This window comes from Monosiga brevicollis, genomic scaffold (genome assembly GCF_000002865.3).
Source record: "Monosiga brevicollis MX1 MONBRscaffold_3 genomic scaffold, whole genome shotgun sequence".
Taxonomy (NCBI): domain Eukaryota; class Choanoflagellata; order Craspedida; family Salpingoecidae; genus Monosiga; species Monosiga brevicollis.
In genome coordinates this window covers 2,079,297-2,102,670 of record NW_001865040.1, presented here as the reverse complement: position 1 = coordinate 2,102,670, position 23,374 = coordinate 2,079,297, and the positions used below count along the sequence as shown (strand labels likewise).

General features: G+C 55.4%; 5 protein-coding genes across 5 annotated transcripts; 1 reads left to right on the top strand and 4 right to left on the bottom strand.

Moving 5' to 3' along the window:
• Positions 1–1,253: 1,253 nt before the first annotated feature.
• On the bottom strand, positions 1,254–5,803 carry MONBRDRAFT_31331 (uncharacterized protein; the record flags this gene model as incomplete). Its single annotated transcript, XM_001743128.1, has 12 exons — positions 1,254–1,504; positions 1,600–1,814; positions 1,989–2,345; positions 2,453–2,705; positions 2,807–2,879; positions 3,066–3,195; positions 3,336–3,476; positions 3,581–4,514; positions 4,595–4,672; positions 4,805–4,900; positions 5,020–5,175; positions 5,309–5,803. The coding sequence occupies 12 exons, from the start codon at positions 5,801–5,803 to the stop codon at positions 1,355–1,357; spliced, it is 3,078 nt and encodes a 1,025-aa protein (XP_001743180.1). The 3' UTR covers positions 1,254–1,354.
• A 767-nt stretch (positions 5,804–6,570) lies between these two features.
• Positions 6,571–10,945, bottom strand: MONBRDRAFT_23142 (uncharacterized protein; the record flags this gene model as incomplete). Its single annotated transcript, XM_001743127.1, has 15 exons — positions 6,571–6,841; positions 7,020–7,166; positions 7,266–7,303; positions 7,475–7,624; positions 7,761–7,846; positions 7,952–8,057; positions 8,131–8,209; positions 8,325–8,447; positions 8,649–8,731; positions 8,819–9,141; positions 9,414–9,506; positions 9,742–9,851; positions 10,151–10,248; positions 10,419–10,513; positions 10,783–10,945. The coding sequence occupies 15 exons, from the start codon at positions 10,943–10,945 to the stop codon at positions 6,571–6,573; spliced, it is 1,965 nt and encodes a 654-aa protein (XP_001743179.1).
• A 269-nt stretch (positions 10,946–11,214) lies between these two features.
• On the top strand, positions 11,215–13,353 carry MONBRDRAFT_14637 (uncharacterized protein; the record flags this gene model as incomplete). Its single annotated transcript, XM_001743444.1, has 8 exons — positions 11,215–11,352; positions 11,506–11,631; positions 11,732–11,879; positions 12,003–12,211; positions 12,300–12,425; positions 12,571–12,757; positions 12,824–12,918; positions 13,174–13,353. 8 exons carry the CDS (start codon positions 11,215–11,217, stop codon positions 13,351–13,353), a joined length of 1,209 nt encoding a protein of 402 aa, XP_001743496.1.
• Positions 13,354–14,426: 1,073 nt separating this feature from the next.
• MBCDH1 (uncharacterized protein) lies at positions 14,427–20,349 on the bottom strand (the record flags this gene model as incomplete). Its single annotated transcript, XM_001743126.1, has 4 exons — positions 14,427–19,360; positions 19,469–19,624; positions 19,763–19,987; positions 20,304–20,349. 4 exons carry the CDS (start codon positions 20,347–20,349, stop codon positions 14,427–14,429), a joined length of 5,361 nt encoding a protein of 1,786 aa, XP_001743178.1.
• A 1,101-nt stretch (positions 20,350–21,450) lies between these two features.
• On the bottom strand, positions 21,451–23,258 carry MONBRDRAFT_21183 (uncharacterized protein; the record flags this gene model as incomplete). Its single annotated transcript, XM_001743125.1, has 7 exons — positions 21,451–21,516; positions 21,629–21,684; positions 21,774–22,005; positions 22,189–22,278; positions 22,395–22,505; positions 22,733–22,795; positions 22,956–23,258. 7 exons carry the CDS (start codon positions 23,256–23,258, stop codon positions 21,451–21,453), a joined length of 921 nt encoding a protein of 306 aa, XP_001743177.1.
• Positions 23,259–23,374: the final 116 nt, after the last annotated feature.

Here is a 23,374-nt window from a genome sequence, read left to right as displayed (position 1 = left end):
ATTTTTTTCATATGTTTTGAGATCAAAGTCAAGTCGACGAGCGGCATGGAGGCACTGGACTCTATTCCGCCGCTCTCGGCCGCGGACGGGAGTCGGCTTGCCCTTTGGTACAGCCTGTTCATCGGATGTGGCATCCTTCTCTATTATCAGGTGGGTCCACGGTGGCGTGCGATGCAACTCGGTCCAGCCGAGGTTTGAAGTTTAGATTGCATCCCAGCTGTACGCGTGCTATCTGTGCCCAGCCTCACCAGTGCCCGCGCTCGTTCCTGTTTAGGGCCCAATGCGTGCTGCCGTGCCCGCGCTCCTCGCAGCCTGGGTGGTCACACTTTTCCAACATCCCCTCTTGCGCGTCGTGTATAGCCTGGCTTCGTTTGTGCATTCTCTGCGTCTACTTGAGGCTTACCTCGTGCCTCGACGCGTGCATGGGCGATCTTTGCGCTTCCACATTGGCTACATCCAATCGTTCCCTGATCTTTGCGACGCTACTTCGGTGGCCTCACGCCGACGAGCTTTTGGCACCATGATTTATGAGGCACGGTTTATGCTGGCACTTCACGGCCTGGTCACTGTTCTGTCTCTTTATGTTCCCACCACCGGCACAATCACCATCATGGCAGGACCATTGGCGGGCCGTGTGTGTGATGTGGTCGGTCACGGCCTGCATGCCATGGCCTTGGCCACGGGTCTCGTCTTCATCGACCTGCTTTATCGGTTTCTTGGAATCATGCTGGGCCCTGTCATGCTTCCGAGCATGTTTGCAGCAAACCCTTTGGCCGCTCAATCTGTCGCTGAATTTTGGCGACGCTGGAATACAGCCGTTCACGGCCAGCTGCGCCGCTGCTGTTTTGCCCCACTTCGTCGTTGGGGGATGCCCCAGCCAGCCGCCATGGCTGCCACCTTTGTGACTAGTGCTATTCTGCACGTATATCCACTCATTGTGTTGCGCGCACCGGCCCATCGCATCTCGCTGATGTTTCTCTTCTTTGCACTTCAGCCCTTGGGGCTGGCGTTGCAAGCCGTTGTTCCCGGGGCCCGCAACCGCCTTGTCACCTGGGTTTGGCTTCTGTTTTCATCGTATGCCTGTCGGCGAGCCCTGGAGACCACCTGACTTGCCATCAAGTGGGCGTCTTGACTGCTGCGTGGCGCTGAGCGCTACGGACCGAACATCAATCCAGAAATCAGATGTAAACAAACAGGCCTCCCAGAGCGCCTCCTCTGATCCCTTTTTCATGTTGGCGTGTGATCTCAACCCACACGGTCCGAGGATCAATTGTTTCGGTGGTTAGGGACAGCCGGATATTGGTAACTGGAAGACCCAGCATTCAAATTCCGTCATGAAAGATAAGTCGGTTCTTTATGCCGTGGTCGAGGCACCAATCTCCTCAACATAGTTGGCGGGGATTAGGCCTTCACGGCCCTTCAGCTTGGCTTGCCACCAGCCTGAGGGATCCTTCTTCACGATTGATACAATATCGCCATAGCGAATGTGCAGCTCATCCGCATCCTATGGGTACATGAAATGCCCGGGGTGAGGTCGACTGAGTTAAAGCAGCCTTGGTAGAAATGGTAGAAATAATGCGGGAGCGGCAGCCGACGCACCTGAGCTTCATAGTCGTACAAAACGCGAGCCTGCGGCAGGCTCGGCTTGGGGGCCGGAGGTGGTTTGCGGCGCACCGGAGGCGGGGCAGCTCGGGTGGCCTTGGGTGCAGCTGAGGTGGCACGCTGGGACGGGGCAGCGCGCTGGGCAGGAGCAGCGCGTGTAGGCGACGAGTACGCCTTGACGTTGGCACCTGAAAAGTTATGACTGCCAGGTGCTGTTGAGGACACACACACACACACGTACACACACACATCAAAGAACCGTGAGAAAGCGCATGCTTGACTTGGAAATGGATCAGAATCGTGTCGATCAAGCCATCGTGATCATCGATCACCAATGCCAAGCGGCAACGAAGCGAAATCCAAGTTGAGAGATCCAGGGTACATACTTGAATCCTTGGGTAGGCCTTCGGGCGAAAACACCTTCAGACTCTTGCCGCTCGCCTTGACCTCAAACGTGCTACCACGCTCGCATTCAAGATGGCGCGAGGTGCCGCCGCCCAAGCCTTCCTTCTTGACCTTAAATTCGATTCGGTCCGCAAACTGCACGCTCAGCGTTCGGTTGGTCACGTCCCGATATTTCTTGTCCAGCAGCGTCAAGAACTCGGTCTTGAAGACCATTTCCACGGGAGTGTCATACTCAGCGTCCACATGAAGCACAACAAAATCGTCCTGACGGGTGGACAGGGACACTCGCGAAATTTGATCCAGTGGCAGCTTGCGCTTGACTACTTCGAGATACTCGCCTGTGTGATTGTATACAGCACGATCCGGTGAGACCAGTCGCCTCAGCCATGGGCGTACAGGGCGATAGATGCCTTGGTCAGATGCGCTCGAAAATATGACAGCTCACCTTTGTTGGGACCCTTCTTCTGCTTTTCGCGACCAATGAGGTAAATGTGCTTGCTGGTCAGCAGAAGGTCACGCTTCTGAGGCCGGAAACGCCGATCGTACTTGACCACCGTGTAAGCAAACTCAACGCGCTCCTTTTTCTCGACCAACGCACGCAGTGAAGGGTTGTCTTGGTATCCAATGTAGTCTCCAACAAAATTGCGGTTGATTGTGCCCATGCGGCGCTGCTTCTTGTTCAACAAAATGTCTGAGGCCTATGGGAGGGCAGCACAGACCGAGGCAGATTGTTGCATGGTGGGGTGAGCAAAGTGGACCTGACCTCGAGTTGTTTCCAGCCGGCCGAGCCCAGACGAACCTTCTTCTTGAGCTCTTCATAAAATTGCTGGGCCTTCCAGCGGCGGTAGCAGGTTTGGATCTTGCGCGCAAAGCTGCATCAACCAACAAGGATATGAGCAACAGCAGCGATATTCCAAAAACCTGACCGAGATCTTGAGAAAGGGTGGACATCGGTCTGGATCTCGCTCCACGCCCAACGCCCAACGCCCAACAAAGAAAGATACATCCAAAAACATCTCGAGGGGGTTGTTCCGAGGATCGAATCACAAATTACTGACCCATCAAACTTGCGCTCGCGCAGCTCCTCAAGCAAAAACAGCGACTCGGGGTTCTTGACAAAGACCTTGCTTCGGCCCATCTGCCATTGATCAGCCTCCATGCTCACAAAGTCCATCAAGTGTTGTACACCTGCAGTTGTGGCAGGATGTCACACCAACAATGAATGATAAAGCACAGGAAGGGCGCAAGGAAGTGGAAAGAAAAGTCAAGGAAAAAAAAAAAAAAAAAACCATGGATGTGCGGATTGCCTCACACACGACCAATCATACCTTGACGGGGATCACCGTTCCAGCGCGGAAAGGTCTCTGGGGTCAAGATGGCATAGCGCTCGAGGAACTTTTCAAACTCACGGCGATAAGCGAAACCAGCGCGGCGCACGCGAATATTTTCCTTCAAACCCAGGTAGCGGACTGTAGAGTCAGTCAAGAGAACAGAACATGCGGTCCAGGACAAAGGTGGGTGAGGTCAGCGCACATTGAGGCACCTGGATACGGCAACATGTTTGGGATCGCACCTTGATGAAGACAACGCTGCTTGTCCCAATCATGGGGCTTTTTGGTCTCATTGGGCTTGATGCAACGAATGTAGTGAGGCTGACACTTCATGAGGCGATCTACGAGATCGTTGGCTTGCTTGCGGATTTTGCCACCAGCGGTGGCCTGCTTCCGCTTGCGACCATGCTTGTCCAAGGGGTTCGGGTCATCCGGAAACAGGCCCACAAGGAAGGGGTTGTTGCTTCCCTGGACCAGGTGCAAGAGGTCGGGTAGGATGAAGTCACGGTTACGCTCGCAGAAACCTCCAACGTTGTACGACACCTCGCCGGCGTAATGAATGATTTTGAAGCCGCCGGTGAAGCTCTGAAAGTGCTGGTGGCTTCCGACACCCGTGATGAGCTTTTCCAACAGCTTGGAATCGGCGCCATCCGTTTGGGCGTGCAGAGTAGCACAGACGTCGTCGAGAATGTACATGATGCCAGGTGGTGTCTTGCCTTCCACCAAGTCACACACGGTCTTGTTGTTGAAGAATTCGATGGGCTTCCAGGTGATACCTTCACTGACGTACTCCTCCTGCTCGGCCTTGAGCGTGAGGTTGATGAAAATCTGTTGCAGCTTCTCATTGACAAAGTTGATGCAAAACTGCTCAAAGCCGTTTTGATCGAAGATCTCAAAGCCATAAATGTCAAGGACGCCAATGTTGAGTTCCTCTTGCTGCTTCTCCATGGCTTTGTTGATGGTGGCAACCAAAAAGTCAAAGAGACGCGAGTAGACGGCCTTGGCCAGGGAGTCACGGGTGTAGTTGGCCTGCTCCACGGTCAGCGTGACGGTGGTCGTCTCGGTTTTTCCGCCCCAACGAGACTCCATGATGCGGGTGGTGAGCTTCTCGTTGAGAACAGCCGGTTCAACACCAAGCAGATAGGCTGGGAATTCGAGGAAAGACGCATCTTGCACCTGTTGCCCACAATGTACATGTCAGTTGCATTCTGGGCTCATGACAAGCACGACCACAAGGAGCTACAGAAATGGCGCACCTGTGCGTAGTTGCCGTTTTCAACAAATGCAATGTTGCCCAGATGCAAAACAGTGGCCACAGCTTTGAGCACCTCCCACTATGGACACCAGCAGAGGGGAATCGTGAATTTAGCAACTTGGTTCCCTAAACGGCTGGCACCTCCTGAATTTCGAGGCGAGGGCAGCAACAGCAGCGTGCATGGCCACGTGTGAGGAGCTGCCAGCCATACCTGCTGTGCATCGGTGAGGCCCATGACACGCATGGCGTTGCAAGTGTCGGTGAACTCCTTGGTGTCGTCAATGCCATCCACTGTGTCGCAACCGCTCTGTCATGAGTGGGCAGAGCGTTGTGGGTGAGTTGGTATTAAAAAGTGGGTGTCCACAGGAACAATGCGCCTGCCAGCGGGCTTGCGTAGCGGTGGGGGCGGAAGGCGGGCATGGATACCTGGTTGAGGTAGCTGTAGTAGCTCGGCTCGCTGATGCCGAGGTGCTCACGCTGCTCGGCAGTCGCACCGGAGCAGAGCTGGTAAAAGATGTGAAAGTTGCGCTCGTTGGGCCCCTGAAGTACCACGCGCGACTTTTCCAGCAGAAAGTTGGAAATCTAGTTGAAGGCAGGCAAGAGGGAAAGCACGGACAGTTGAGTATGAATGGGAGCCCAGTCATTCAACGATTTCCGAAGGTGTGAAATTGCAGCGGCCAGTAGCGGCTCGAAGAGCAGGGTGCAGCCAACATACGCGTCCGCCATCGGGTTGACCGGCTCGGCTAAATTGCAGCTCCATGTATTTGCCAAAGCGGGAGGAGTTGTTGTTGCGGATGGTTTTGGCATTGCCAAAGGCTTCAAGAAGCGGGTTGGATTCCAGAATGACGTTTTTGACACGCTGAATCTCGCTGCCACCGCCGGAAACGCGGGTGATGTAGTTCATGATGAATTTGGCGCAGACGGTTTTGCCAGCACCAGATTCACCTGAGATGATCACGCATTGATTCTCGCTATCGATAAGCATGTTGCGAAAGCAGTCATCGGTCAAGGCATAGATGTGGGGAGGATTCTCGTAGAGGGCAGCACCCTGGTACATGTCGACTTCCTTGTCGGTAAAGTAGGGCATTTGCTTGAAAGGGTTGACGCTGATGAGTACCGGGCCAATCCAACTGTAGATGAGGTCGTCCATGAGACGCTTGCGCAAGTTTTCGGCAATGGCATCGTCGCTGATCTTGCTAATCAGAACCATGTCCTCGACACCGGAGTTGGCCTCCTTGGTCTTGCTTTGCCAGTGTGGTGGCTATGAGCAACGGTCCGTGGAGCAGGGCCATGAGTTGAATCAGAGGGTGGGATGCCCGAGCCGAGCAGGCCAGCCCCGACGAACAAAGAGTGGGCATGAGCTGGCAAGTTGATACGGGGACGGTAGCTCTCACCATGGCGCTGGTCAGTGAAGACAATCACTCAGAGCGACGAGTTCTGCTCCAGTCAAGGCCGGCACTAATTCAACAAGAGGATGCAAGGAGGGGCGAAGGTGGAGGAGAAGGGTTGCCGAAGCAGAAGATGAGCAAAGTCTGGGCACAAGGGACGGGGCCACAGCTAGGAAAAAGTCCCTGCGATGGGTGCTGTTGATAGGAGAGACATGCACAAAGACCCAAGACCGAGCTCAGGTCTCACCTGGTCCAGTCCAGCAGGCCACTCTCGCAGAACAAGGAAGGATGGATCAGCAGCGACGCTCCACCACAATGCCTTGATCCTTCAAAAGAGGCCCCGCCAATCAGAGTCTGGGGGGGCGGGCCTGTGCCAACGGCACTCAAGTCCACCCGAGCACTCTCAAGTACCACGACCAGCTCGAGAGCCGGGAGCAAGAGAGAGAGAGAGGGCGGTGCGAGGAGCTGGGAACACCAAGCACAGGAAATTGTTGAGAGAGCCGATCAAGTGATGAATCAGAGAACCAACAAGTCCAATGGATTCACAAGCGAATCCAGAGAGACGTGCGCTCGCGCGTAAGCTGTCCAGCTAGCTGTTGAAGGAAGAGAGAAGAGAGGAGAAAGAGAGAGGGAAGAGAAAAGTAGAGAGACAGAGAGACAGAGAGGCAGAGAATGAAGAGAGACAGAGGGAAGAAGAGAGAATGAAGAGAGAAGAAGAGAGACAGAGAGAGAGAGAGAGAGAGAGAGAGAGAGAGAGAGAGAGAGAGAGAGAGAGAGAGAGAGAGAGAGAGGTCTCAGTGAAACCACCCAGTCTTTGTGTTTGGTCCTTTGGGTGACATGTAGCTCTTTTGTTGTCCAGCCTGTGCTGCGGACGTTGAGTTGATATGGGGAGACAACTGCCACTGCAGCTGCGTACCCGGGTATGGTGCCCCTTGACTTGATCAACGATTGGATAGGCGACCAGTCAGCTGTCTACATGCTTTGCCAGGGCCAATAACACGAGATGCCCCGGGCCGGCTGGCTGCCGTATTCAGGTACCACGCTCCCCCACTACGCTTGAGGGCATGTGCAATGGAGTTCAACTGCGGAGGTTGAACACTTGGTAGCAATGCTGACAACTGGCGCGCTCGAGACAAAGGGATAAAATTGGGGGTCAGATTGAAGGTTGTGTAGAATATTGACCGCCTAAAATACTATGGCGAGGCAGCAGAGGAGGCGTCGGGCGAGGTTGGCGCTTCCTCGCGACGTTGCTGCGCCGGATCTGCCTTGCGAGCAATTGCATACAAGTCCCTTATCTGCCGGGTAGATTTACCCAGCCAATCCTGTGCCAAAGAGCAGCAAAAAATCAGAGATGAAAACACAAGAAGGAACAACGACATTATGGGAAAAAAACAAAAAAAAAACATCATGAGCCCAGCCCGTCATTCGGTCTATGCTCCAGCAAAGCACACCAAGAAGGGGCAATATCAAGTGAGCTCGCTGGCAAAGCGTACCATAAACTCCACCTGCAATAGGTCCACGAGTTCTTCTTTGTTTGGATGACTGGCGCATGCCGTGCTCAGCCGCGCTCGCAGTTGCTGTGCCTGATCAAGGCGGGTCTGAATTGCTTGGGCGTAAGCCTCCGGTACTTGCGTTGCTATGGCCTGAGCAATGAGAACCGCGCATGGCACACACACATGAATCACTTCATGCACGGCTGGTCTCCTGGTTGCCGTGGGTGCCTGAAGGTTAAGTCTGACTGCTGTTGGGCCATCATACATTTATCCCAAACAAACAAACCTGAGTAGGCCCGGGAACCAGGAATGGAACCAGAAAAATGGAAAAGCGTGCTGGTTCAAGCAATTGGTAATCGGCGGTTTGTAAGCCTAAGAAGACAAGCACTTAGAAATGCGCCGGATTGGCCACGGAATCCCGCTGGTGGGGTTCACTCAGCGATGGTAGCACAAGACAACGCCTTCGGAAAAACCGACCTTTTGGTGCGAGGTTGACAACGCGATCCCAAAGATTGACGTGGGGCAACAAAGCTGCAGCTTGCATGTGCGCTTCGTGCGAACCGTACCAGGTGTTAAATGGAGCCTGCAGCAAGAACGTGGATGAAATAGGGGCAACGCAAGTGGCACATGAACCAGGAATCGATGGCTCAACGCACAAATTGTATGTCGTGGTTTCCCTCGAGTAAAAGTGAGGCCAGATTCACGCTGGCAAAGCAGCGACAGGCCTCCGACGACCTTGCGGATCGAATGCCACCCCAGAGGCCATGCATGCGTGCGTGAGAGGCTACGACCGACCGATCCATGCGACGGACGAGTGAGTCCCGATATTGAAGCGTGGGGCGAGCCGTACCGAAGCACCAGACGACGGGCCACCACGTGAACGTCGCATTGATGGGAGCCGTGAATGTTGACAAAGCCAGCTGCGGCTCCAATCACAATCACGCACCGCAGACACTCGTTGATGATGACATTACTAGTTTGAATGCCAGCACAAGTTGATGAGATTGTCCAATGCACCGTCGTACCACGCACAAGCCAAAAAAAAATGAGGCCGTCGACAGGCCTGCTGCAAAAGGTGCAGCAACGCGTCGAGCTGAAAACACCCTTTCCCACGCACACACACCACACACAACGCCCAAAAGACAATCTGGTAACAAGGCCGGATGTAACCAACCGCACAGGGCTCAAGATGTAGATGGTGCTGTGCTGACACCGGTGAAGGAAAATGTCCGTCATCTGGCAGGACGACTCGTCCCACTGCCATCGACATGCCAAGGGCCCGTGAAGATGAGCATGGTCAGATGGCTGAGCTGTATCAACAACCTCCAAAGGCGAGACACGCACCATCAGTGTACGCTTCGATACGCGCGAGACCACAGCAGGAATGCCCCGGGGTGCCAAAAAAGGCATGGGCTCCTCCCCGACTTGGTTCTCTAGCGTGCGCGGCAGATGAAGGTGGCCTCGAAGCCAAGTGGCCAGGCGCTTGGCGTTGAGGCTTTGCTGCAGCTTGGAGTAACCCACTTCGGCGCCCACTTCAGGCTGCCGCACCAAGGCGTTCAGTGACACGTTCTCTTCATGCATGCGCATCTTGAGCAACCACGCCAGGGCAGTGGCACAGTCAAGCGGCACAATCAATGCCTCATCCTCAACGTTGACACCATACTCATCTAGCAAAAGGTCATGCACCAGAGAGGGCGTGAGGCCCGCGAGCCTGGCCGCATGACTGGTGGCTCTCGGTACTAACCTTGTGGGACACAGAGATGGACCAAATCAAGCATGTGTTGCCAAACAAAAAGACGACGTCGTGATTGTTCCTGCATTTGTGTTTCGTGATCTGGGCACCATGCCAAGAACGGTGAGTGCCGTCGGGTGTAGCCATCGCAGGGCGACGTGTGTATTAGAAAATGTGCTCCAAAAAGTATGCCAAAGGCGCACGTACAAGATTGGCGTTGATCCTGGGTCAAACGCTTGCGCGGCGTTTCGGCCATTGGGTTGAAGATGCCTCCGCCGAATTGCTGTTGTGGCGGGAGAGCTGGCATAAGCAAAAGCGCATGCAGGCACGAGCTGACACGGGCCACGAAGCAGGCATTCATACTTGAACAAAGAGATAGATCAAAAACGGGAGGATGGGAACCACGGCTCGACGTCGCATTGTCCCTACGCGTTAGTTTGGACCCCTCAGCATGTCATGAGCCCCACCAGCGGGGGAGCAGGGGACGATGGGCCAGCAGAACCACATTGGACGTGACGCCATATAGTCAACGCACAGAGACCGGGGTCATCGTCGGAAAGAGAGGCTGTCTTCTCCACAAAAGCGGCACGACGATCGTTCTGATTGCGAATCATACAGTTGATTGCGTCAAATGTCTCAAAGAGCCTGGCATGTATCCGGGTGCATCGGCAGGAAGCAAAGTTTGAAACCCCATCAGGATGTGGTTGCGTCACGCGCGGCGGCATTCGGTGGCAGGTGAGCAGCGAGGCAACTCACGCCCAGCTGTGCGCTTCGGTCAAATTGAGAATGTCCTCCCGAGACGCCCATGAGGCGAAGCGAGCAAAGCTGGGGAAGAACACGGCCGGGGTTGATCGATGTGAGAGCGAGCACCTTGAAGAGACGAGCTCAGGACGCTTGCGTTGGTGTGGTCATTTAGGTGCACCAAAACGCGTGCATCAACAAACCTGAGCTTTCGCTCGGCCATGGAAACACGCAAAGGCTGTCCGTTTGGCCCATTCTGGGTCTTGGGGGCTTTGGCTTGTAATGCCAAGACGCGCAGGTTCTATAAAGCGACATGAGAGTGCAGAAAGACCACACCGAGTGAGGGGGGAAGGAGAGGGCGGGCAGCAGGCTACAAGGTGGCACAGCAGGGTCGCAAAGGACGATGGATCGCGACGAGGACCCAAATCATATGTTGCCAATTGGGTAAGAATGGGCAGGGATATGGCTTACCGCGACGGTCAACGCCTGAGCTTGGGAGAGCGGAAGGATGCCATCATCGAAGACCGATTGGCGTACGACCAGGTCGACCTGCTGTTCAGCTTTCGCTGCCATATCTCAAGTTTCAGCCAGTCGACGGGTCAAGGGTCTGGCTCACACTGCCCACAAAAGCCCGTGCAAGGAGAACACGAGAAACTCGCTCTCTGCTACCTCCGCTTTGTCGCGGAGGACCAGGGATGATGTCGCAACCAAACTAATCGCGAAGAGCCAAAAGAAAAAAAAGAAAAAGCTCATCTGGGAAACCTCAAAAGGAGGATGCACCAAATGACCCTATGACGCTGTGGTGATACCCTTGTCTGATCCTATCCAGAGAAACACCGCGTCCAAAGCCTGCGGCAGCCGTTGCCGAGGTCCGACACGACTTCTGGCGCCTTTTGATGTTGTCCGTAGTTTTGCTGTTGCTGTTGCTGTTGCTGTTGCTGTTGCTGTTGCTGTTGCTGTTGTTGAGGCGGTTGGTTCAAAACTGTTGTTGTGGTCATTTTGAAATTTTCAAATTCTCAAGCGCGAGAGAGAGAGAGAGAGAGAGAGAGAGAGAGAGAGAGAGAGAGAGAGAGAGAGAGAGAGAGAGAGAGAGAGAGAGAGAGAGAGAGAGAGAGAGAGAGAGAGAGATTTTCGAGTGGTGGCGGTTGAGTCTGGCTTGGGTGAGCGGGATTCGAACACGTCGTCGGGGCACGACCGCGGTACCGAACAGCGATTCGAAGAAACGCGGATCTGAGGAGGAGGAGCAGTCGCGCTGCAAGCCGCCAATATGGAAGACCCCTTGCTTGAATGCCATTATGCAGGCCACAAGGGGCAGGTGACTTCTGTCAGCTTCAACCCAAACCTGACTCAAGTTGCGTCGGGCGGCCTCGATGGTGCCGTCATGGTCTGGAATCGAAAACAATCGGTGCGTTGATGGACCGACATAGATGGGCTAGACCATTCCGTGGTTTTGGCTGCCAAAGCCGTTTGTGCCCGATGGCCAACCACCATCTGTTGTCGCCACCCTTGGCTTGGTGCTCAGTCTGCGCACCCCCCTCCCCCCCCTTGCCCCGTGCAGATGCGTGCTTTCCGTCTAGTAGGCCACAAGGATGGGGTTCAGTCGGTTCAGTTTTCGCCATCGGGCCGCTTGGTGGCCTCGGGATCGCGCGACTGTACTGTGCGTCTTTGGGTACCTTCGGTCAAGGTTCGTGTGGCGGTTGGAGATGGAGCGCGCCGTAACTCTCGTCACGTTTTGCTGACTACCTGTCGTTGCTCAATCTCATGTTTGACTCGCTTCTCCTTAGGGCGAGTCGACCGTTTTCAAAGCCCATACCGGCACTGTCCGGTGCGTGCGCTTCAGTCAAGATGGCTCCTTCCTCGCCACGAGCAGCGACGACAAATCCATCAAAATCTTCAGCACCTACAGACAAAAGTTTCGTCTCTCTCTGAAAGGTACCATCAGCCCCAACAACATGCACCACCACCCGCCTTGACATCAGCGTTGTGCATGTGTATGAAGAAAAACATTCACGCGTCTTGATGGCCTGCTCGGATTTGACTGTTTGGCACACACAGGCCACACCAACTGGGTGCGCTCCGTGTCGCCGTCGCCTGATGGACGGCTAGTAGCCTCAGGGTCGGATGACAAAACAGTGAAAATCTGGGATCTAGCCAGCAAGACCTGTGCACAGACCTTTTTCGAGCCCGATGGCATGATCACGAGCGTTGCTTTTCACCCAGATGGCACCTGCGTGGCGGCCGGCTGCTCGGACAGCACGGTCAAGGTGAGTCGTGGCAATCAATACAACCTGCAACCACTCTTGCAGGTACCCCGCATTCATGGCTGAAGCCCCACCTCGATTGCGACGGCAGATTTGGGACATCCGAACAAACAAGCTGTTGCAACACTATCAAGTCCATGACGATGCCGTGAACGACATCAGCTTTCATGCCAGTGGGGATTTCTTGCTCACCGCTTCTACAGATTCTACCCTCAAGGTAACGCCCTCACGCCAAACCTACCCACGAGGACATGAGTCCTTTTGCTGCCAGCTATCACGGTCCCAACCGGTCTTCGGCGCCTGTGGTCTCTTGTCCGCACGCCACAGCTTATGATGCTCCAAAATCTGCCCTTCTCAATCAGATCCTGGACCTGCGGGAAGGGCACCTCTTCTATACTTTGCACGGGCACCAAGACGCGGCCACAGCCGCTGCCTTTAGTCCCGACGGCTCCATGTTCGCTTCTGGTGGTGCCGACAACAAGGTTCTGGTTTGGCAGACCCGCTTCGATAAATACTTGAGCGAGCTTCTCCTTGATGAGCCCCACGACCGTCCCCAAGGCGCTCGTTCTGCCATTGGCCAGGCCGCTCATCTGAACAAGCGGCCACCCCCTCCAGCTGCCAGTTTGAGGCCCGCACCAATGGCAAATCCCCGCGAGGATACGCGCCACGCACCATCTCGGGGTGCCGCAACTCCACAGCCCCCAACTGCTGTTTCTGCTCCCAGCCCACGGCCAGTTGCACCGGCTGCGACCCGCCTGGCTCCACAGACTCAGCCGCCCATTGTTGACGTGGGGCCTGTGCCATTTTCTACACCCGGGACGCAGCGCGTTCCGCCAGAAGTACGATTGAATCCGCGACAGGTCGCCCTCCGCGCGTGAATCCAACCTCCTCGTGTGAGAAGGTGTCTGTATTGTGTCGGCACAACACTCATGCATCCCTGGCGGCCGTAGATTCCCCAACGCGAGGCGCTACAACCAACCGATCTTCCTTACTCGCTTACGTCCACCTTGGAACACATTGTCTCCCAGCTGGACGTGCTGACGCAGACCGTCTCGATCCTCGAGGAGCGGCTCACCTACGTAGAAGAGTCCATGACCGCCCGTGACCCAGTCCCAGCTGGCACCAAGCGCCCCATGCGGCCCTAAAACGCTGTTGTTTTCTCTCATGTTTTCGTTGAACAACTCTCCCGATACATGTCCACATGACGACACGGTATTATTATTGGTTCTCATCATTTTTTTTTGGTTGCAAATAGCCCTGAGTCTACGTCATATGTTGTTATCTCAAATATCATTGGCTTTTTTTTATCAATTGTAAAAGGCCAGCACGGAGAACAAGTCGTTTGAAACAGTGTGAACAAAACGACGGTTGACAAAAGAAATACAAAAATCCATCACGGCACAAAAGGGTTTGAGGCGGTTAAGAACCAACAACCACCCGACATAGGCCACCCTTCTTCGTGTGATAATCTTCAAGCAATGAAGACCACGCGAAAACGAGTTGAGCCAAGTATGTCACTCGAGAAAAATACCGAAAAGCAAAGAAACACAACTCTTCGCTAACGGCCACACGCACAGCATGCACGAGTGAAGTGCTTGTCCTTGCACGAACAAAAGCGGATCCGGAACACCCACCCGTCAGATAACGGAGATGGGTGACACGTGACGCGTTGATGAAGGTGCAGGAGCCGGTGGGAGTCGGCGCACAAGCCGCCCTTGAAAGAAAATTAAAAGAAAAAAAATTCGTTAACTAAAATACGTTGTACCCGACAGGATGCAAGCGCAACAAGGTCCGCTGCATAAAAGAGGCAGTGGTGCGCCACTTCTTCGAATAGCCAGCGAAGAGAAGCAGACAACATCGGGACAAACACACGAAAAGAAAAGAACAAATGGACTCGGAATGACGACGACCGGTTTCAGATAATGGGACGAAGGTTATAACCGCAACCCATGTGAAGCGACCACGTTAAACAGGAAAAGAAAATTCGCCTTCAAACAGTCGTGGCATGGCATGACACGAGCACAATTGTGGACACAAGCTCAAGCCTAAGCTCTCAACGAAGACGCGGGTCAACGTGTGCGTAGGAGACAGAGTTCGATATCAGAGGCTTGAGTATCGCGTAGTGTCCACATGATGAAGGAAGAAAAATGCGATCAAACAAAAACGAGCAACAATAAAGCACAACAATTACCAGATGAGCCTGGTTTCAGAACCAAACTTAGGCATGGCTCAGCGCGTTCTGGGCATCGCGCGTGTTGGAGTAGATGTCGTCCGTAGCAGCCAGCTGCTCAACCTGGGCCACGTGGGCCTCCTTCAGAGGCACTGCAGGGGCATAGCGATCGTTGGGCAGCGCCACACCGCCATACAGGCCGTCCGACTGGGCGGACATGGCATACATGGGGTTGCTGACGCTGTTGACGTTGAGAGCATAGTGCATGCCAGTCTGACGTGAGCCGTAGTGGTTAATAAGCGAGGGCAGGTCGCCAAAGCGGGGCTGCTCGTGCGCTGGGCCCGAAGAGGGCAACAGCTGATACATGCCATCATCCGTGGCGCGAATCTTCTCATGCAGCACATCGTTCTCAGTCTTGACGCCAAGAATGTGCCATCCGGGAGTAGCCTTGCTGTCACGCACCAAGAAAGTGCCGGGAGCGGCAGTGGCAAGCTCCGAGGAGCAGTCCTGACGAGTCATCTCGGGCTGATACCACTCGTACAGAGGGTTGCTGACGCCAGGCACAAAGCCCACGGGCAGACTGCCGGGAGTAGCATAGGTGGTGCCGAACGAAGGGTTGTCGTAGTGGCTGCCCTTGCCCTTTTCCGAGTCAACAAAGACGCTGTCGTTCTGGCGCTTGCGAAGGACGACCAGCACCAGGAAGGCAATCAGGACGAGGAGGACAAGAAGGCCAATCACAATGCCGGCAACGGCACCAGTGCCCATCTTGTTGGAGGCAGCCGTGGACTGAGCGCCACTGGGATCGGTGGTGCCATCGGTGAGGGTAACAACTACGCGCTGGGTGCTGATGTGGCCCGTGGCATCCTCGGCCTGCACGTCCAAGTTATAAGTATCTGCGGCAATGTCGGCATCGACCAGGTTCTGAGTGACGCTGAGCTCAAAGGTACCGCTGGTTGTGGTGGAGACCTGGAAGTAGGTTTGCATCACTTGGCTCGAGGAGGAAGCCATGGAGAAGGTAAGGGCAGCACCCTCGGGGTCTGAAGCCACAAGGACCGGCGACACATCAACCAAATCACCAGCGCTGGCCGTTGTGGTGTCGACGGTAGCAGTGTAGGAGCTCGAGCCAAACACGGGTGCCTCATCCTCGTTCTGGACGTTAATGATCAGCTGCTGCGCCGCGTAGTAGTTGACCTCGGAACCAATCGTCTCGACGGCAACAACGTTAAGCGACTGCGTCTGCACCTCCTCGGCATCAAGAGGCGAGCTCAGCACCAGGTTCAGACCCTGGATGGAGAAGATCTCGGAAGCGCGGCGACGATCGTCATCGGCGAACTGAACCGTGTAAGTGGCGGCCTGATTATCGTTGCCCTCGAGCACAAACTTACCAACGACGGTACCAACGGAAGTGCTCTCTGAGACGGTCAACGAATCCGAGGGGCCATTGGTGCCCTGGAACATGACGGTGACGGGCTGGTTCTCAACCGTGATGGTGATTGAGGTGGTAATGGAGCGCGGGGGGTTGCCGCTGTCCAAAACCACAACGGAGAGCTCAATGGAGGGCTCTGAATCGTAGTTGAGGGGAGAGGCGGCTGTCTGGGAAAGGCGAATGGTGGCATACATGCCCGACGCGTCGTTGGAGAGCGTGAAGCGGTCCTGGTGCGACGCCAGGCTGAAGGTGTGCGTCTGGCCTTGGTCAGGATCTTGGGCGCTGATGGTGCCAATGACACCGCCCAAAGCGAGGTTCTCCTCAACGGTGCCACCCGTGCGCCAGCTGACGCCCGTGGGCAGCTCGTTCAGGTCCTCAAACTCGAGGTAGACGGTGCCCTCAGACTGAACTGTCTCGCCCTTGTGGACCAGGGTGGCAATGACGCTCAAAGCCTGGCGACCGGCAACCTCGGTGCCCTCATAGTCGAGCAGCGAAGTCAAACGAATGTCCAGGCGGCAGATGGTCGGGGCCGCGGCGTCGGCCTTGGTGCATGAGGTGGGGCCGGCAGCTTCGACATAGTCGGACACAACCGAGAGCTCAAAGTCGGTCGAGTCATCATCCTGGTCAACGGCCACGACGGTACCAACGACCGTACCGATGGTCGCATTCTCAAAGATGGTCTCAGGCTGCTCAATGGTGAAATGGCCGGGCATGTCAAAGGCATCGAGGACGGTGATGGTGAAGGTAGCCGTGGCATACTTCATGGGAGTGCCGTCATCAGCACAGCCAATGGTCAGCTCGATGGAGGGGTTGGTCTCGTGGTCGAGCTGCTGGCCGGGCAGGGCGTAAAGCTTCATGTCGAGCAGCTCAAAGGTGGGAGTGCTCTCCTGAACAATGGTGCAGGTGACAGTTTGGTCGGCATCCTGGTCCTGAACGGTCACGGTGGCCAGGGCAGCGTTGGTGAGGTTCTCCAAAAACTCGGTCTGAGACAGCTGAATGTTGTAAGGGGCCTCGTTGACGTCCTGGACGGTGATGTCAAAGGCCTTGGTCAAAGTGAGACCCCCGGCATCGGTGGCGGTGATCGTGATGGCCAGAGGGTTCTTGCCAGCCGCAAGCAGAGCTTCGTAGTCAAGCTCCTGGGCCGTCTGAAGGGTCGCGCCAACCACCTGGAAGTAAGCGGCATCGGTACCACTGACGGAAAAGGTGTGGGAGTCACCGGCATCCTGATCCTCGGCAGTCAGATTGGCCACGACAGTGCCGATGGGCTGGTTCTCGGCAACGACATTGTTAGAGATGAGCACGTCAGTGGGAGCTTCGTTCACGTCACCGACAAAAATGTGGACCGAGGCCATGTGCTGCAGACCACCGTCACGCACGCTGACGAGGAGGAGGTAAGAGCTAACACGCTCGTAATCCAAAGACTGGCCAACAGTGATGACACCGGTCGACTCGTCAATGAGGAGCACGCCAGCCTCACCCGAGACCTGCGAGTACCACTCGTACTGGAGGGAGCCAGCCTCATCGGGGTCGTGGGCCACAATGGTGCCGATGACGGTACCGACGGGGGTATCCTCAGTCACGTTGAAGGTGTAGGTTTCGTTCAGGATGGGGGCGCGGTTAGAAGAGACAATGTCAAAGACGACAGTGCGAGCCGTGGGATGCTGGCCGTTCAGGACGGCTTGCACACCAACGAGGTTCTGGAACTCGTAGGGAAGATCATTGACAGCAAAGGCAGTGTTGGCCACGACACGACCATCGGTGGTCACGCTGAAGATGGTTTCGTTACCGGCGGTCATGGTGAACTCGAGGTTGTAGTTGGGATCATCCTGCAGGTTGGCGTTGTCCGCATCAAACGTGAAGATGGTGTCACCAGCCTCGTACGAGCCAGTGAGAGTCGTTGAATACGAGTCTTGCTTAAAGTCGGGACCACAATCGGCGGCATGGGTGTAGTCGTATGACCAGCTGGTGGTGCTTTGCTCGGGCACGCAAACACGGCAGACGTTGCTGGCTTCGTGGGTACCCTCCAAGACGCAGACGCCATCAATGTTGCACGAGTCGGGATTCGGAGCGCAAGTCGTGGCATTGGCACAGGCGGAGCACACGCCGTCGTAGAACGTGAAGGGAAGACTGGCTTCGCTGACGATCGAGTCGGTGGTGCGCACGGAGATCTCAATGGTCACGAGGTCACCCTGGAGGCCAACGGGCACGAGAGTGGAGCGAGGAGGAAGCTGGCAAATCACTTCACTCGAGCCGAGGAAGAAAGCGCTGCGCGAGGCGGACTGGCCGACCATGAGCACGTTGTCGGACGCAACTGCGGGGCTCGCAATCACCTTGTAGCGGCAGGTGAGGTTTTCGGCGTTCCAAAAGTTGCTGCCGAAGACAGAAATCTCCGAGGCGCAGGACGCGGCCGCCTTGGTGTTGCAGGTCGTGGTGGAGAGCGAGGTGATGACGGGTGCGGACGACTTGTCGACCGAGCAGTCGCGGCCAGAGAAGCCAGAGTCACAGACGCACTTGGCGTTGTTGCAAGCACCATGCCCGCTGCAGCTGTTGGGGCACAGAGCATTGGCCACGTCGGAGCTGGGAACACGGTCGCCGTTGTTGTCCGTCTCCCAGGTGGAAGTGTTAGACTCGGCAAGGTTGGCGCAACGGGCGGACATTTGGTCGATAGCGTCATCGATAAATGTCTCATCAGCGGTCATGGAAAGATCCTCGACGCAGCCGTCGACAAAGACGGGGACATTGAGGAGGGAACCAAGGAGGTTGTCACAAGCAGTGACAGCGGGGCTGGCGTCAAAGGCAGCCTGGCAGAGTTGGCGAGCGGTAGTTTCATCCATGGTCTCATTGGCGGAGACAAAGTCATCGAGATCCAGGTCAAAGTTAACATCGCTGTCATCAACGACGCGAACGTTCTTGAGGAGATCGGTCACGTCCTCCACATCGGGGCTGGAGAGCAGAGGGCGAACAAATTCAGTGGGGGTGTAGGCACAAGTCTCGACAGAGGGTCCCTCTTCATAATCCCAGATGGATGAGGGGCGCCAGTTGAAGAGGTTGGTGGTGGGCACTTGAGAGGGGAAAAGGTTGGCCTTGTAGTTTGAGGTCACCTTGTACATGGGAGCATCATCACCCGAGTTGCCGTTGAAGTTACCGCAAACACCGACAGTACCAGACTGGTAGTCGCGACCGGGGGCGGTGGCGTACATGTTCGCGTAGCGACCAGAGACGGTGGCCCAAACGCGACGGCCCGACTTGAAGGTGACCGAGTAGGTGCCCGAGCGGCCGCCGTTAGTGCCAACCTTGGGGTAGGGACCATCTTGGCATTCCTTGGAACCGCAAATGAGGTCGTAGGTGATTCGGCCAGAGCAGGCGTACACATAGAAGATGTCGTTACCCTCCCGAGCGGCGAAACCGCAGTGACGGGCAGGGTAGCTCAGAGTGGCAACCTGGACCTCGAAATCTTGACGAGGCGCGGCTGGGTTGCGGTTGGCGTAAAAGACGTAGCGTCCAGCATCGTAAATGTGCCAGTACTTGCCGTCAAAGGTGGTGTAATGAGGATCGCCTGTTCGCACGGGCGGGCAAGCGATTCGATGAGCAAGGGCACGATGATCGATAGCAGCATCCGAGCAACCCTAGAGTCGGTTGTTTGGTGAGGAGTGACATTGCTTACCGGTGCCGGAGCAGTGGCCCGAGGGGCGGGCACGGGTGGTGACAGTCACATCACGAGCGTCAAAGCCGCTGTAAAAGACAGAGTTGGAGACGGCAGGCTCGGTCTTGAACGTCTCACTAATTCCAGGCTCATCAACAAAGTTCTCAAGAGCCCAAACTAGGAGACAACACGCGAGAAAAAAGGAAGCACAGGGGAAGGCGATTGAAGCGTGTCAGTTGGTTTTGTACACACATGCATGGGCTTTCCCTGGTGGTATTGACTGGGCACCGTGTACACCAAGAGAAGTGTGCTTACTTCGAACAAGCTTGACCTCGTTCCACTCGTCTTGGGTCCATTCGACAACACAAGGGCTCACGGAGAAACGGTTGGTGTCGGGGTTGGTGAATTGAACGGCAACGGTGCAAGAACCCTCATGGTCGGGGGGACAGATGATGGGCTCGACCAGACGCAAGTTGACCGTGGCGTTGGAATCCTTGTCAATGGTAAACGATGTCTGGGAAATCACAATCTTCTCACGGCCTGAGATGATAGCATGTTGGAAGGGCAGGCGATCGTATGGTGAGAAAAAGAGATGTAGCCATGCGCACAACACAGAAAGGGGAATTTAGATCGCGGTTGCCAAACAGCACAAAATCCCCCGCAGACACAGGACGGCTATCGGGCCGGAGCCGGCAGCAGAACAAGGGGAAAAAAGGGGGACACGTCGAGAAGAAAACCACAGCCAACAGGCGACAAGAAACACCACGCGCGCGGTGGGGCACGGCGGCAGTCACAAGCCCGTCACTCTACCAAAACCAACGCCGGAGACGAAGGGGCGAAAGACACTACTACTGACCCAAGGCAACGGCGGCCAGAGCGGCGAGCAAAGCCAAGCGCAGCATGGTGCAGGTTTCTTCAACGTTCAACTCTGCCCCAGCTCACAGTGGGAAAGTGCACACCACCCCAGTCCACGACACCTCCAAACAAAAGCGGCGATGGGAAGAGAGAGGCAGCTGGACGTCTTGGGGTGCTTGCCAAGGTATGTGAGTGTGGTGCGATAGAGGGGCGCAAGGTGGCGGTGGTGTTTCTGTGTGTGACGGGTAACGTCGAGAAAAAAAAACAAAACAAAACAGGATCAGCAAGGAAAGCGCATCATGTGCATAAGGCCTTACCATGTTAGAAAGAGCGTGATCTTGTTCTCTTTCTTCTTCGACTGCTGACTTGAAGACACTCGCTTGGAGCGCAACCGTTTCACCTGATGGTAAGCCAAAAGGGGGGCCGAAGGAGTCAAAGTGGGTCAAAAGAGTAGGGGGCTTGTAAGAGGATTGTCATTTGGGGGGCAAGCGTCTGCCGGAAGGGTTCAAGTCTCGAATGCGAGGCTTTTTTCCACAGTGGCAACTGTCAGGAGTGTTTGAAGGAACATTTTTGGGACAATGTCAGCCTTCTTCAACAGCGCCTCTTTGTGACATTTGGTAATGACGACTGGCAACTGTGATGATTTTTTCTTACATCCGGAACGGCTCCTTGCCATGAGCTAAACGGCTGTCCAATTAAGAAGGTTGTTGTTAGGCGGGATAAGGGCCAAAGGCGTGTGTGCCAATGCGCAAAGAATGCATGGACAGCAAGGTCGGAGGGCAAGGGGCCACATGAGCACGGCACACAACGAAAACATCAAAGGAGTAGAAACAAATACAGAAAAGGCAGACCGAAAGCCAGAGGACGAAAGCAATCGATCCAGGCAGCCACAGAGGGCATCACAAGGGCAAACACTGGTCAGAGAAGTGACTCAATCACAAACCAATTTTTGCCAATGGACCACACGACATAGCCAAAGGAAGGAAAAGAAGAAAGGAACACATGTTCAGGCCTGGAGCTCCGCAGGACAGGGACGTGGGTGCAGATGGGATCACAGTGCAAGTAACAACAGCAAGGGAAGCGTAAACACAAAGCAACGAGAGAGGAACAACGGGAAAAAAAAAAGGCACAAAATAACACAGGTCTGATTACAAAAAGTAGTCTGGTGCGCGGGGCTGCTTGTGGAAGCCCTGGGGTCGCGGTGCTGGATCGTACTGTAAACAGGGAAGCACGCACACACCATCCCACGTTCATGAGCTCAAAGATGCCCTTGTAGAAGAACCATGATGCTGGGCGAGCGAGGGACGCAGACAAGGCTGATGGTACCTGGAGAAAGCTATAGTTGAGGGTATCGTCCAGCTCCATAATGCCACCCTGGTTGCCTGTGTACAGCGCAAAAGTTAACTGCAATGAGGCCGCTGGCAGGCCATCAGGGTGGTCCGACAGAAGCGAGCGAGGCTAACAGGCGTACCACAACGGTAGCAGTAGTTTGGCGCGCTGAAGATGGTGACGACATTGCGATCATGCGACCAGTTGAAGCCCTCCATCACCAACTGGTGAGCCCGGGCAATAATGCGAAGACCATTGGTGCGGTTGAATTCCTCAGACACTGTCTTGCCAAAGTTGAAGCCTGCACCGCGCGGCGACACGTTCCAACCCGCTCGATCGTCGGGGTCGGACCACAAGAGATCGCACATGGGACCCTGTTGCAAGTCGGTACAGACACGCGTGAGCGGCGGTTGAGGCCGACAACACCAAAGCGGGGCTCGAGACGCCGAGTTCAGCAACGCTGTTCACGGTTCGTGGGTGCAACCGCCATGCCACACTGCACCCCGTCTTGTGCAGCCAGTGTCGTCACATGGTCCCGTGGCATGGTTGGTGCTCACCTCGTGGGGGACCTCCTGGAAGCGATCCATATCCCGGATGGCGTCCAGCGTGGTCGCTTGCGGGGACAGGCCACCGTGCAAGCAGAAAATCTATTCAGGTCCAACATTGGTCACAACCAGTCACGTGGGCCCATCATGACGCAGAGACAGCCAACTGTCATTGGGCTGCGTTGGCTTGTTGATTTGACGCGATGCCGCATGCACACCTGGCGCTCGACGAGACCCGTCAGCGGCAAAAAGTCAAAGAGATCCGTAAAGTAAGTCCAGACTGCAGGGCTGGCATACTTGCGCAGGCACTCATCGTAAAATCCGTACACCTAGGATGAATGCCGAACCGCACCATCCACAAGCCATCCATCAGAGCTGGCCTTGAAAATGTTGATTTCACTGTGACTTCACAATGCCTTGATCAAGTGTTTGTTGCACATCAAGGGGTGGACCCGCGGCTCGTGCGGCTGATCCCGACTGTCTCAGTCAGCTTGGACAGGAGAGGGCCCGTGACTGCCATGCTTTTCATGGTTGCAACTGTGGTGTTTCCGCCTACCTGGGTGATCTGACGGCTTTCGTGGTTGCCACGCAGAATTGATATCCGCTCGGGGTAACGGACCTGAGCGAGGCAGCACAGAACAAGGTCCACCCTGTGAGCAGTCGTTGTGGCGAGGTGTCGACCGATCTCTTGCATGAACTGCCCGCGCATGCTCCCTCGCACGCACGCACACACACTGCACATCAAGTATGGGCTCCAAACTCGACACTGCGAATCAGACCTTGAGCGCAACGAGCAGGGTGACGGCTTCAACGCTAAAGTAGCCGCGGTCCACATAATCGCCCATAAAGAGGTAGTTGGTGTGGGGCACCTCTCCACCGATGCGAAAGAGCTCGAGAAGGTCATAAAACTGGCCGTGCACGTCACCGCACACGGTGACGGGGCAGGACACCTCACGAACGTTGCTCTCCTGCGACAAAATTTCCTTGGCCTTTTCGCACAGCAGCTTGATTTGTTGCTCGTCGAGCTGTTTGCCCGAGCGAATCTGCTCAATTTGAGCGTCGAGGTCCGAGGTCGACGCCATGGTCGCAAGCTGCGTCAATCACGAGTATCCTGTTCTACGCCAATCATAAGACGGCAACCCGGGGAGCGCAGCCGTGAACCATCAGTCGTCAGCAGACCAGACAAGGAAATTTAAAA